The sequence below is a fragment of the Neoarius graeffei genome, chromosome 24 (assembly GCF_027579695.1).
Source record: "Neoarius graeffei isolate fNeoGra1 chromosome 24, fNeoGra1.pri, whole genome shotgun sequence".
Classification (NCBI taxonomy): domain Eukaryota; kingdom Metazoa; phylum Chordata; class Actinopteri; order Siluriformes; family Ariidae; genus Neoarius; species Neoarius graeffei.
In genome coordinates this window covers 47,731,915-47,746,532 of record NC_083592.1, presented here as the reverse complement: position 1 = coordinate 47,746,532, position 14,618 = coordinate 47,731,915, and the positions used below count along the sequence as shown (strand labels likewise).

The following is a 14,618-nucleotide window of genomic DNA, read 5'->3' as shown; positions in this document are numbered from 1 at the left end:
AAACGCAATGCGCGCGACATGAACATGACATGAAATCCCACGAAACCTAATCCCGCGATAACTACTTTCGTAATTTGTCCAGACCAACCACAAACTTGTACGTCATCCTTCAAACGGTCCAGCCAATCACATAGTGTGACGTAGATCTGATACCTACACCGAATCGACACGGCATCATTATTATAATATGATGTATCTTGCTTGATATGTGGAGTAGAAAGACAATATTGTGATGTCTTTATTGTGTTTTGGGGTGAATGTGACTGAAAAAAAATGGTACAAACGTTCATATTTTGTTAACCATTGTTTTGGGAAATTTGATTGAATGACTTTTTTTGTAAGGCAACCTCATATTTTTCCCCATACTCTTACCAGTCTTAGCAGCTTGTAAAAACAATGTTATTTATTGCTTTATATAAAGAAATACAATTAATATTATGCAGAATTTAGTTCAGCCTTTTGGTCCGGCCCTCCATAAAATTTTCTGTTTCTCATGTGGCCCCATGGAAAAAATAATTGCCCACCCCTGCTCTAGAGGTTACACAGAATGGTGCGAAAAACAAAAAACACTGAATTAAGTGAGGGACAGTTCTGTGGGTGGAAACCAACACCTTGTTGATAAGAGAGGTCAGAGGAAAATGGCCAGATTGGTCCGAGGAAGGATACAGTAGGTCGTATAATCACTCTTTACAGCCATGGTGAGCAGAAAAGCATCTCATCATGCAACAGAAAACAGCAACATTGGGTTTCACTCAGTCACTACAGCAACAGTTATCGTTATGTGTAGATGGAGAACGGCATATTGTTGCCGACGCTGCAGTCTGCGCTTCCTTTCCTCGATCTTCACGGCACTCCTCGGCTGGAGTTTCATCAGTCGGTGTTTGACGAGCTCCGGGAGAAGCTAATGGAACGAGTCGCTTTCATTGCTGAAGGCAAAGACGAGGACAGGTAAGAGCATGATATCGGAATCAGCGATGATTGGTGCGTGTGTGTGTGCGTGTTATTCCGTGGTTCTTCTTTCGAATATATTCGATTCAACATAGATACCACAAATTGGAGGAGCTTCTTGAGAAGAGCTTCCCGCTGGTCAAGATGCCCTCCATTCAGCCTGTCGTGATGCAGGTTATGAAACACTTACCAAAGGTGAGAGATGAACAGCATTTCAGTTCGCTGGTGTTAATGACGTTAAAGTCTGGCGCTTTCGTCTCATTTCCATCATCCTGTTTGCGCAGGTGCCGGAGAAGAAGCTGAAGCAGGTGATGGCTGATAAGGAGCTGTATAAAGTCTGTGCAGTGGAGGTAAAGCGGCAGATCTGGCAGGATAACCAGGCTCTGTTTGGTGATGAGGTCTCTCCTTTGCTGAAGCAGTACATCGTGGAGAAGGAGGCCGCGCTCTTCAGCAGCGATCTCTCCATCCTGCATAACTTTTTCAGTCCTTCTCCTAAAACCCGGCGGCAGGGAGAGGTGAGCGCCACCATGCTCGTTACACTATGATCAGAATGTATTAATTCCTTAACCCTCTGGGGTCAAGAGCTTCTCCGGTGAAGCTCGGCAGGTTTAGAATGAGTAGGTCATGTATTTAGATAAATATCTTTGCGAGGTTTTTTTTTTTTTATATTATACAAGCATGATAAACATATTGACAAACTTTATACTTTCCTATATGCCCACTGCCAAATCCTTTTTTTTTTTTTTTTTTAATTACCTAAATTAGATGAAACAAAACTTGTCACCTTACTCAGTCACACCGGAGTCGGAGCACTGAGCACGCACTTAGCCATTCATAAAAGACTATTCACATGGAAATGGCATGATGATCACGTTTACTCTTTTGGTTTCGATTGGTTTCTCTTTTGTGGTGGGAACGCCCACCTTAAACAGGATAAAATCTGTCAGACATAATTCAGGCTATTTGGAGGTAAAACTTGTTGCGAGATGGCGCGCCGGTTTTATGTGCTCTGGATGATTCAGGACAGCGATTCAGTTCAATCTTGAGAACTGCGACGCTGATGATGAGCAGTGGCTTTTTTTATTTTTGTAAATATGTGGCAGATCACAGAATCCAGGGACACATGTCGGCCCGGGGGCATTTTGAGTTATTGACAGATTCAGAAAGTACAGTTTCTAAGTTTTCCAATGATGCCTTCCATGTGGAGATCTGACAATATTTGAAGAATGTGTGGCCTTTTGAAAGTGTATACTTCTTAAAACAGAAAAGGGAGAAAATCGCCCTCAAAGTTTTCCATCTCAGCTACTCTGGGTGTAGGGAGGGCACATAATGGTGCTCATTTGCATGATGTTAAGGAAAGCCCTACCCCCTACTAGCTAGCACGATGCTACTTTCATGTAAACAAAGATCACCACGTCAATTTTCCTTCCATGCAAAGTATGCCCAAAACAATTATGAAGTACAAAAATAAGTCCTAAAGTATACGTTAACATTTTGTGGTTGAAAAATTACTCACACCGAAAGAAAGAAAGATAGCACGATGATGACACAACTAACACAACACTAGTTTCATGTAAAGCCTCGGTCACAACCGGCCGTACTGTGCTCCTACGGCCGGTCTACACGCAAAAAACGCAAGAAACACACGGAGAGCGCGCATGAAACGCACGAGAGCGCGCGTGTGAAAAGCACGAGAGCGCGCATGTGATGTGCTGATTTTCGAGCCGTAGACCAGCCGCAGAGGTTCTTTGTCATGTCAAACAAACTCTACAGGCGCTTACGGTTTTTTCAGGTTGCAAGACAAACTTACGGCCAACGCGCGTCTTTCTCCGTGAACAACAAAAAAAAAAAACACGCAGCGATTTGGGAAACGCCAAAAATAACACGGCCAAAAAATCGTATGTCCGGTTGTGACCTAGGCTTAACCAAACCACAACACTCTCCGTTACATGCAAAAATAACCACACAGCCTTAGATTAATAAACTTACCCCATCAGAAAGAGAAACGGCGCCTTGCACACACCAATGCCTCCGATGGAATATAATCCTAGAACGGTCCGTGTATCATCCGATCATTCAAGTATTCCATTCAGTCTGGAAACCGAGGTTGCGTTTTTTTTTTTTTGCTAGAAATGGTGATCTCCGATGTAAATACCGTGCGTCTGTTTGCTTCGCGGTGTGTCAGCTCCTCTGCGCTCTGTTTAGTAACTCATTCCATAGCGAAATCACACGCCTGTATGCAGTTAAGTAGCCATGCGCTCAGCTCGGATCATACAGCTGATTCGCAGGAAAAAAAACAAACAAAAGACTTAAATCATCATGTGAATGGCCCAGATGGTAATTTACCCACACCCCCCAGCAGGCTACAGTCCTGACAAAAACGAGACAATTTGCAACAAAAAATGTATGCTTTTCCAACAAAACAATCTATTATCTGAAATACTGATTGCATTCTTCAAGATCTCAACTTGCACATGATGGAAAAAAACACAAATTTCGAAAAAAAAAAGCTTCTTTTGCGATTATCTCGGATTCGTTTCGGCCGACATGTGTCCCTGGATTCGGTGAGGGGTCACATATTTTATATATATTTTTTTTAACTTCGACTAAATCCAGCCGAAGATTAACTTGAGTAAGTGTAAATATTTCTTCTGTTTTTGATGAACACATCGGTTGATATGCGTGCGCTGTAGTGCATACACAGGAAAAATGACTAAATTCTTCCAGAGTTAAAAGTATTTTTCTCGAAAATAGTTAATTTTGCTCTATTTTGAGCTGGGAGAGTAAGAGTTTGAGTGGGAGCAAAATTAGAGTAATTGTGTAACAGAGTAGACTTGGGGCGATTACGTAAAATTCAGTTACAGTTACTTCTAAAGTTTAGATTACAATTACATCACGTATACCACAATTGCGATTAGTTGAGCACAATAACAATTACAGCAAATACTATGCCAAACTGTTATGGACGACCTATTTGGGGACAAATTTGGGCACTTATGAGCAATACTGTTCAATGAATCAAATGATGAAAATAAAGGAAAAAAACAAGACTGTTAGTTTTAGTTGCAACATTTAATTATAATTTTTCATTCTGTATGTTTTCACATATATCTATTATTAACGTAACATGTAATGTAAAACCGGCCAGTGTACATTAAAGTGCAAGAGACTGTATGTGAAAACGTACATACAGTGGTGCTTGAAAGTTTGTGAACCCTTTAGAATTTTCTGTTTCTGCATAAATATAATCTAAAGCAGACCTGGGCATTTTACGGTCCGCGGGCCGCATCCGGCCCTTTGGTTCATTCTGACCGGCCCGCGTAAGGTTAATTAGAAATTACAAAATAAACGTATTTTCTAATTTTACCTCATGCATGGACTGAATGTGCATTGCTTTTATTTTGAAGTTGTGTTAAAAAAAAACGCAATGTGTGCGACATGAACATGACATGAAATCCCACGAAACCTAATCCCGCGATAACTACTTCCGTAATTTGTCCAGACCAACCACAAACTTGGACGTCATCCTTCAAACGGTCCAGCCAATCACATAGTGTGACGTCACCAGCAGGCGCCGGAGCCCGAGCTGATCTGTAGATCTGATACCTACACCGAATCGACACAGCATCATTATTATAATATGATGTATCTTGCTTGATATGTGGAGTAGAAAGACAATATTGTGATGTCTTTATTGTGTTTTGGGGTGAATATGACTGGGGAGAGAAAAAAAAAGGTACAAACGTTCACATTTTGTTAACCATTGTTTTGGGAAATTTGATTGAATAATTGACATTTTTTGTAAGGCAACCTCGTTTTTTCCATACTCTTACCAGTCTTAGCAGCTTGTAAAACAATGTTATTTACTGCTTTATATAAAGAAATACAATTAATATTATGCAGAATTTAGTTCAGCCTTTTGGTCCGGCCCTCCACAAAATTTTCTGTTTCTCATGTGGCCCCATGGAAAAAATAATTGCCCACCCCTGATCTAAAGCATCGTCGGATTTTCACACAAGTCCTAAAAGTAGATAAAGAGAACCCAGTTAAACAAATGAGACAAAATATTATACTTGATCATTTATTTATTGATGATAAATGATCCGATATTACATATCTGTGAATGGCAAAAGTATGTGAACCTTTGCTTTCAGTATCTGGTGTGACCCCCTTGTGTAGCAATAACTGCAACTAAATGTTTTCGGTAACTGTTGATCAGTCCTGCACACCGGCTTGGAGGAATTTTAGCCCAAGAAAAGATGCTTTTTACAACATCTTCATTTGTTTTTGTTTTTTTTAAGTACAATCATGACGTACATACTATAGAGATATTATTGTAGCTGAACTTGTGCTGAATTAAAAAAAAAAAAGTCATATGACTTGCTTAGATTTGTTGAAATTGACAACAAAATTAGGGTGCCAGAAAATACCCTCAGACCCAAGAGGGTTAATAAATACAAAGTGTAATCGGAGAATGTGTCTGGTGTGTATAACAGGTTGTACAGAAGCTCACTCAGATGATCGGGAAGAATGTGAAACTGTACGATATGGTGCTGCAGTTCCTAAGGACGCTTTTCCTGCGCACGCGAAACGTGCACTACTGTACCCTACGCGCCGAGCTCCTCATGTCCCTGCACGATCTGGACGTCAGCGAGATCTGCTCCGTCGATCCCTGCCACAAGGTGAACCTGTAACTAGCAAATACAGCTGTTTAGCAACATTAATACGGTCAGATAGAATGTTGTTCAGAGCAACAGTGTTCCACTGATCGTCATAGTTTGCACGGAGAATTGAGCCTTTTATGCAAACTGGCTTAGAAGTGAAGTTCGACTTGATTAGTCTTTGAGGCGTTGTTTGCTAGAATCCAAGGAATCAGGGAAAGTTTTGTGGGTGACAAAATCTAAAACGCTGCACTAAAGCGCCACCTTCAGGCTGATCTAGCCCATCACGTTTCCTTTAAGAAGAAGCCTTTTATTTATCACATGTCCACTTGTCCTCAAGCACAGTGAAATTGCTTCTCTGCATTTAATGCATCTGAAGCCAGTGTTTCCCCTAGAAAATGTTTGAAGGTGCGGTGGCAAGACCTGCGCTCAGACGTCCCACCCCAGTACGAGGATAAAAACAGCCAACAGCACAGAAGGCTATACATAGATTAACCCATCGGTCATGACTTTAGCCCACAACATGCCAGCACATAACTGCGCAGAATAAAATGCTAAAACAGACAACAGTACACAACAAAAGCACCTCGGTAGTAGGCTAACTCAACTTAAACAACTTGCTTGTATCAGTACCAATGCAGTATAGACCCTTTTCAGTCACGTGACCTTCGTAAACGCGACCACCATTTTGGACATGTAGCAGACTTCGGCTCGAATTGGTTTGAATGCGAGGAAGGCGACAAACGGAGAACATACAAGAAAAAGGAGCGAGATGCAGAAAATACCTTCGCTATCCAGCGACGTAGGGCATTTACAGGGCGAGCAGAGGCAGAAATAACAGTAACGACACATTAGCAACGCCGTACAGAAATAACGGTTTATGGCACAGACCCTTTCGGTTCTCGCTCATCTAGCTGCTACAATGACGGCTTAGACTGCAACAATAATACCTAATACACATTTAAGTATCCGTCGTAAAGACGTGAAACTCGTCGAGTGACGAGTGTGTTCATTGATAAGCTAACACAATCTAAAAGTAGACATACCATCACACTGCCCTGGCGCTGTGTACAGTTTACCTTCTATGGTTTGTGCACTCACTATTTGCCATTACTTTCTCCAACCGTTGTTAGAGATTACAGGGAACGGCCTGGATTTAAGAGACAAATGCATGTTCCTCTTGTTTTGAACACTTAGCCCATGTTTACATTATACCGTATCAGCGGATCATCAGATTAACGTTTTTAAAACGATTAGTGTGCACACAGCAACACCAATACACGATTCGCGTGCACACAGCAACACCAATACACGGATATGCTCGGCTCCGCAGGCATCCTGCGCTCCAAATCACTCCGCCCTGAACAGCGAGTGCCCTCTGGAGGGTGCGCACTCCGGCCCTGCGCAGCTCACAGAGCGCGCGAGTGAAGTGCACGAGCCACGATTCGGGACTGAGCCGCTGTGTGTGTGATCCCAGCGCAGATCACTTACCACTCGCAAGTGGAAGGATGGCAAGCCTAAAGACAATCTTTTTTTTTTTTTTTTTTTTTTTTTTTGTTACATAGTCGAGAGGTGTCGGATCACTGGATCCAGTGTAAATAGCTGCCGGAGCCAACGCCCGAGGTTCCGGAGCGCGCTCCGGCTTGCTCCCCCTCAAATTAAGCGCTGTTTGTAGAACACTGCCTCTGATCTGTCCTACAGTCTACCAACAGCAAAGGAACACAACGCTAGCTAATGTCGTTAGCTAATAGCTACTACAGAAGAACAAAGAGGTTACAATGGGTTATTTTAGCCTATTTGGTTACACACTCGCCGCCACAGAATGTTAACAGCAATGTAATGCCTTTTCTGGCTAATTTTATTCATCTTACCTCCAACAAAGTGGTCACTACACAAGCGTTGGTATGCCGAGGGCTGCCAATCTGTTAATGGCCGCTATCCATCTTCTCCGTCGGAATCCGATAAAATGATAACCCTTGCCTTGTTTGTTGATGGTTACTACATCCAGGTGCACAACAATATAGTGGCATGATGGAAGTCTTGCTGAAAATAAACACTTTCTTTGCTGCCGTTCCTCAATGCTGGCTGTGGTAAACTACTGGTAGTACATGTCCAAAATGGCGGCCGCGTTTGTCGTGACGTCACGTGAAAAGGGTCCATAGAAACATTGAAAACAGAGGAAGCAGTGCACTCGGCGGCGCTAATAGAAGTAACCAATGACTTACCCTTAACCTCCTAGGGCTTAGCGGTCACATGCGTGGACAGCACTTTTTAGAAATTCGGAACAAGAATCCACATATGTGGACATACTTTTTCTCTAAAAGTACATCTTATCAAAAGATGATGCTTAGTTTTTATTCTAATCAGGTTCTAATAAGCCCAAATAGCAAAGAGAAATAAAAAATGCATGTAAAAAAACAGCTTGGGCCTTAAGGCCTCTGCATGCTCGTGCGACAAGGCTTTCGCAGATAGCTTTTCGCAGACAGTTGTAATTTATTGTTGAGCGGGGACTAATAGGCGTGCGCGATGTTATTCACCGGCACAACGCAAGGGGGCGCGAAGTCACTAGGAGTAGTTGGTGGGTGTGGTTAGTGGAGTGTTTATCCTCCGGTTACTTATAATGACTAGAACTTTTTTTTTTTTATAATGACTAGAACTGGAGTCGTATAGATGTCCGTACTTCCTCAATCAACCGCTCTTCATGCTGCTCCATCTTCGCTCGTGTTTTTAAAAATGCCGGTCGTGAAAACAAAACAAACCGGGAAAGTAGTGAAGCGGAAGTGCGTGTACAGCGGATGTAGAGTGGACCAATCAGAGCCCTCTTGTCTGCGAGGCTTCTGCGGTGGTCACAATTTTTGGGAGGTGCGCGCAGAGCGTCTGCGAAGGTGGGGGGGCTACGCAGACACCGTCTGCGATGCTATCTGCGAGGACTGGGTTGTCAGAATAAATTGGCCTTTAGGAGGTTAAAACTCCCCAAAGGCCTGCCTGCGTCTGTCATTGGCCTGCACGAAACTCCTTTGCGATGGCTGTCATGTCAGTTTATTCCAGAATGTCACGGTGAATATGGCAGTTCATCAAGTCATTCAGTCTCTTTTTTTGTGTCATTGTGGATCGGAGGTATGATTTCAGTCGACAAAGTGTGGAAAACGAACGCTCTGCTGATGCCGAGGGCACGAAGGCCAAAAGCCAGGGCACCGAGGCCATAAAATGAAACAATGATTTTAAGTTCATGTCTATAATGAATTTAATTTAAGGACTAATGACTCTTCTGAGGAAGATTGGAGTCCCGGTCAAAACTATCAAGCAGGTAAAGAAACATCTACAATATTATGTCTGAAGATAAGAAAATATTGAACACATCTAAACTTATCAATCCATCACTCACTTCAAAAATTGTAAAACTTTATTAAACCTATATCCTCCCATAATTTTTGTTCAATTGACACCGAATGTGCAAGAGCATCTTCAGACTTTACTACTACGCAGATTTTTGATTCATCAAAACTGAGCCTGGAGTCCATCAAAATGTTTGACTGTAAATGGAACATATACTAGCATGCAGGCTACTGATTAACCCATAAGAGCCCAGACCGATTTCTCAATCAAGGAAAATTATTGAGGAAATAAAATGAACTAAATAGACGACAAAGAAAACATCTCTGACCTTTTTATTTTTTAAAATAGCACTTTCATGTCTCGAGATCTGAAATATTAAACTGCAAATTTGCAGAAAACTGCAACACTATTACACTGTTAACCCCAAAGTTCATTCTATGCAAACAGTTTGAGTAAATTCCACTTTTAAAGATTAGTTTTATTGCATTACTTAAACAGTGTGAGTATATGAAGAGTATATGAGACAGTCATTGGGTGTACTCATTTTTGTAATTTAAACAAACTAACGCTACGTTCACATTGCAAGGCTTAATGCTCAATTCCGATTTTTTTGTGAAATCGGAATTTTTTATTGAGGTCGTTCACATTAACAAATATATGCGACTTGTATGTGATCCTCAGTATGAACGAAAAGCGACCTAAAAGTGTTCCGCATGCGCATTGCAGGATACGACGACGTCACACGCAGTGAGCATGGCCAGTGTTTACGGAAGTAAAACCGCCCGGTTGCGGTATGACCCATCCAATCTAGCTTGAATAGCTGTATCCCCCCAAATGGAAATCAGCTCCCTAACCTCTGCGTCCTTCCATTGAGAAGATTCAGAACCTTCACAGCCCGAAGCGTCCCTCGCATTGATGTCATGCGCAGGGGCGCAGATACGTTTTTTGAACTGGGAGGGACAAAAAACTGGGGGGGGACAAAGCTGCCAGCAAACCAACCCCGATATGCCTGTCAAACTTGTTGTTAGTAACCATAGCAACCAAGCTCGAGCTCACAACCTGTGCAGTCTGCGCAGCTCAACCAACCGAATATCAGTCTTTATTTTGTTTTATGTGAGTTGTTGCAACTATGTATACACTGCTGTGCACCTCAATAAACCGAATGGTAATTAGTCTTTTGATTTTTCCGTGAGGTTTGCCTTATGCAAAGAAAGACAGCATAGACGTTTTTTCCTCCCTATAAGTGGGGGGGACCGAACGAGGTGAATTTAAATCTGGGTGGGACGAGTCCCACCCTCTATCTGCGCCCGTGATTATGCGCCATGTTGTTGTAACTTTTTTTGAGAGACCCGCCGCCTACTTCAGCGCAGAATAGTGACGTTTGTGGCTTGTTGATGACGTGTAAGTCGGATGAATGCGACCTGGCGGTTCAGACTGAAGTCGCATATGAAAAGAGCGGATAGGAATCGGAATTAGGACCACATATCCAAACGGCCTGGGTCGGATTTGAAAAAATCGGATCTGTGTCGTTCATATTGTCAATAAAAGATCGGATACAGGTCACATATGGGCGAAAAGATCGGATTTGAATCACTTCAGCCTGCAGTGTGAACGTAGCCAAAAACTATCATGTTTTACCTCAGGCCACAGTGCTGCCCTGTTGTGATTGGCTCAAGACAAGTTGAGTTGACGGCTACAGAGGAAGTTCCGCCATTTTCTAATTTACACAGAGCAATTTAAGGTCTTTGCACTTTTGACAGCAAGCTAATTAGCATGTTAGTGGCTACAGTCGGTACTCGGCACGTTAAAAGTGGGTCAGCGTTGTAACGACATAACGCTACTGTACAAGCAGTGCTTATTTAACGGTAACAAACTTAAGCCCTATATGCTGAAATTCCTCTCTTATTTGTTCATTAATTTATCATACAGTCTTACCTCACTCAACTTCTTCCCTCCTTCTGTGAAAATTCAACGTCTCAGACGCGGACACAAGTGGGCGGGAGATGCGTTTGATTAAGTCTCCTGATTGGCTGGTGGTAGATTGGTGGGCGGGGGATGCGTTTGATTAAGTCTCCTGATTGGCTGGTGATAGATTGGTGTCATTATAGCACGTCGGAGCGGTTCATGCCAGGCTCGAGTCCACTCAACGTCAGAAAATATTGGTTTAGCCTATTTTTTTTTTTAAATCTTCAAAAATAATTTTCAAAAAGTTACCCGGGCCACGGCCCCCCTTCAGGAATTCCTGAAGGTGCGGCGGCAAAATTCAAGGTGCAGCGGCCCGCCGCAGCCAATTGTACATAGCGGAAACACTGGAAGCAGTGAACACACACACACGTGAGCAGTGAGCGCACACGTATTCCCAGAGCAGTGGGCAGCTGTTGGGGCTTAGGTGCCTTGCTCAAGGGCACTTCAGACATGATACAGAGGGAGGGGAAAGTGCTGTTCATTCACTCACACAAAAGAGCTGCAGCAGAAGCCCCACTTCGGATAGAGTGAAGCAAATTACTTTGGTGGAAGAGCATGAGTAACATTCCCATTCCCATCCCTCAGCAGACTTGCAGTAAAATCCCTGGGCATCGTTGCTTCCTCTGTCTCCTCGGAGAGAATTTTTTTTTTTTTTCCAAAGACGAGAGAGCTGATAACGGAGAAACAGACTGAACAAGAAAAATGTAAGCGTGCTGTTCTTTTGAAACAAAAGCCTAAAAATTAAGAGAGAATGAACATCGATGTCCTGTAAAGGACGTCTTTGTTTTATTCGAAATTTGATTACGTAAACGGTGTTCTCCACTTTTCAAAAATAAAAGGTGGTGGCGGGGGTTTGGGGGCTGTTTAGGCCCCCAGCGGGGTCCAGGGGCAGAGCCCCTGACGGACTTGGGGCTTTTTTGACAGTGAAATTGGCCTATAAATGGATAGGAAATGCTAAATCATTTTACAAAAAATTAACACATTCTTACTGTACTAGTGCATCTCAAAAAATTAGAATACCATGAAAAAGTTCCTTTTTTTCATAATTTAATTCAAAAAGGTAAACTTTCATATATTCTATATTCATTACATGTAAAGTGAAATATTTAAAGCCTTTTTTGTTTTAATTTTGATGATTATGGCTTATAGCTCATGAAAATCAGAAATCCAGTATCTCAAATTATTAGAATATTCCCTAAGATCAAACAAAAAAGGATTTACAATACAGAAATGTCCAACTTCTGAAAAGTATATTCATTTATACACCCAATACTTGGTTGGGGCTCCTTTACCATGAATTACTGTATCAATGCGGTGTGGCATGGAGGTGATCAGTCTGTGGCACTGCTGAGGTGTTATTGAAGCCCAGGTTGCTTTGATAGTGGCCTTCAGCGTATCTGTATTTTTGGGTCGGGTGTTTCTCATCTTCCTCTTGACAATACCCCATAGATTCTCTATGGGGTTCAGGTCAGGCAAGTTGGCTGGCCAAACACGCACAGTAATATCATGGTCAGCAAACCATTTGGTAGTAGTTTTGGCACTGTGGGTAGGTGCTAAGTCCTGCTGGAAAAGGAAGTCAGCATCTCCAAAAAGCTTGTCAGCAGACGGAAGCATGAAGTGCTCTAAAATCTCCTGGTAGATGGCTGTGTTGACTTTGGACTTGATAAAATACAGTAGACCAACACCAGCAGATGACATGGCACCCCAAATCATCACAGATTGTGGAAACTTCACACTGGGCTTCAAACACCTTGGATTCTGTGCCTCTCCACTCTTCCTCCAGACTCTAGAACCGTGATTTCCAAATTAAATGCAAAATGTACTTTCATCTGAAAAGAGGACTTTGGACCACTGAGCAACAGTCCATTTCTTTCTCTCCTTAGCCCAGATAAGACACTTCTGACATTCTCTGGCTCAGGAGTAGCTTGATATTAGGAATGCGAAAGTTGTATCCCCTTTCTTGAAGACGTCTGTTCGTGATGGGTCTTGATACACTGACACCAGCCTCAGTCCACTCCTTGTGAAGCTCTCCCAAGTTCTTGAATCAACTTTTCTTGACAATCCTCTCAAGACTGCAGCCATCCCTGTTGCTTGTGCACCTTTTCCAGCCACCCTTTTCAGCAATGACCTTTTGTGGCTTACCCTCCTTGTGGAGGGCATCAGTGATCATCTTCTGGACAACAGTCAAGTCAGCAGTCTTCCCCATGATTGTGGTTGTGTGTCTATAATATATAACATTTTCACTTTCTTAAATAACTGATGGAAAATATTGAACTTTTTCACAATATTCTAATTTTTTGAGATGCACTAGTACATATCTTTGTCAATGTGAGACTCATTTGACATTTCAGTTGAGACTGATGCTCCTGTTGCGCATCCCTGAATTAATTATATTTTTTTTTCTGTGTGTGAAAAATAAATGAAATTCCATGCATAAACAAAATACCCAATTACAATAAATGCATACATTTTTTTTTTTTTTACAATACACATAATTAATGTTAATTGGGTGAAACCATTATAATCCATGCACGAGCTGGTGCGCGTGCCCGAGACTGGCACTACAAAGCCGCCCCGGCCTCCGTAGTTCGGGTCCTTTGACCCAGGAACCCAGAAGTCCTGCAGTAAACAACCACAGTGAAGCAACGGGAAAATGCAGCTCTTGCCTACACAATCACAGATGCGTAAAATAAAAGACCTGAACTTAACTAGTGTGTGTGTGTTGTTATATGATTACAATAACTGTGTATGGTCAGAAAAGACGATAGATAAGCGTAACCGTTGCACAATAACGCTACAAACACCCGCAAAGTTATTTAGCTGCTGGCTAGCTGCAGCTTATAGCTTCCAGCGTTACTGTGTCAGTATAGTGTAATGTGGTGCGGTGTAGTGTAACGCAGGGATGGACCTCAATCTGCAGAGCTCTTTGCCACAATCTGTACGCAGCCAGCCGGATGGTTTTCTATTGCAATCGCGCGGCCACTTCAGGTAGCCCCGTATGCATTCGTTTAATGGTCTTCTGCGTGTTAAATAGTTACAGAATTATAATAAAGCGAATACTTTACGATTTATTTGGTGTATACTAATGAAGTTCCTTTTTTTTGGCCAAGGGAAGGCCAGAATTATAACATGGAGGTACGCCACTTTAAAAGCACCCGTGGAGAACACTAGTAAATATTCTGTTTACGTAAAGGGACGTGTTGAACTTTTTTTTTTAACCTATAGAGATCTTGCAGTCACGTGACCGGAAAGTACACAACCGCCATCTTGTCGGTCAAAAACACCGCTGAATACTGCTGCACTCGTGTACAGAATGGATCAATTTCAACCGACGGACTACACGGCTCATTTTTCTAATGAACAGATAACTAGATATATGTCTAAAATAAACGATCTACAGATTTGTGACCCTTATGGCTTACCGGACGGAGTTTTCACGACCGGATTTTGAACTGCCAGCGGAATACCCGGACGTGTATAATTACCTCATTAACTTTCCCTCGCTGTTCAGTGGTGAAGCACTGCGTGCCTATAAATCTCTGGACAGTTATCTTTACAGAAATTCAGGATTTGTCAGCGACTCAGATGTGGCATCTTGTAAACAAGAAAATGATCCTCACTGGATGGGTAAGTCACTTAAGTATTGAGTATAGCACTGACCAGCCGATTATAGAATAGAATAAGGTAATTCCAGCTGTAATTCCAAAT

General features: G+C 42.3%; 1 protein-coding gene across 2 annotated transcripts in view; it reads left to right on the top strand.

The window, feature by feature from the left end:
* The window catches only part of nelfb (negative elongation factor complex member B), a 52,733-nt gene that overhangs the window by 14,969 nt on the left and 23,146 nt on the right, over window positions 1-14,618 (top strand). Inside the window, exons 2-5 of one of the 2 annotated variants that reach the window (XM_060907400.1) lie at window positions 788-948; window positions 1,044-1,143; window positions 1,233-1,463; window positions 5,445-5,630. In XM_060907400.1, the coding sequence (XP_060763383.1) occupies window positions 788-948; window positions 1,044-1,143; window positions 1,233-1,463; window positions 5,445-5,630 (678 nt within the window). The remainder of the gene's footprint in view (window positions 1-787; window positions 949-1,043; window positions 1,144-1,232; window positions 1,464-5,444; window positions 5,631-14,618) is intronic. The other variant, XM_060907401.1, reaches the window with a different exon arrangement.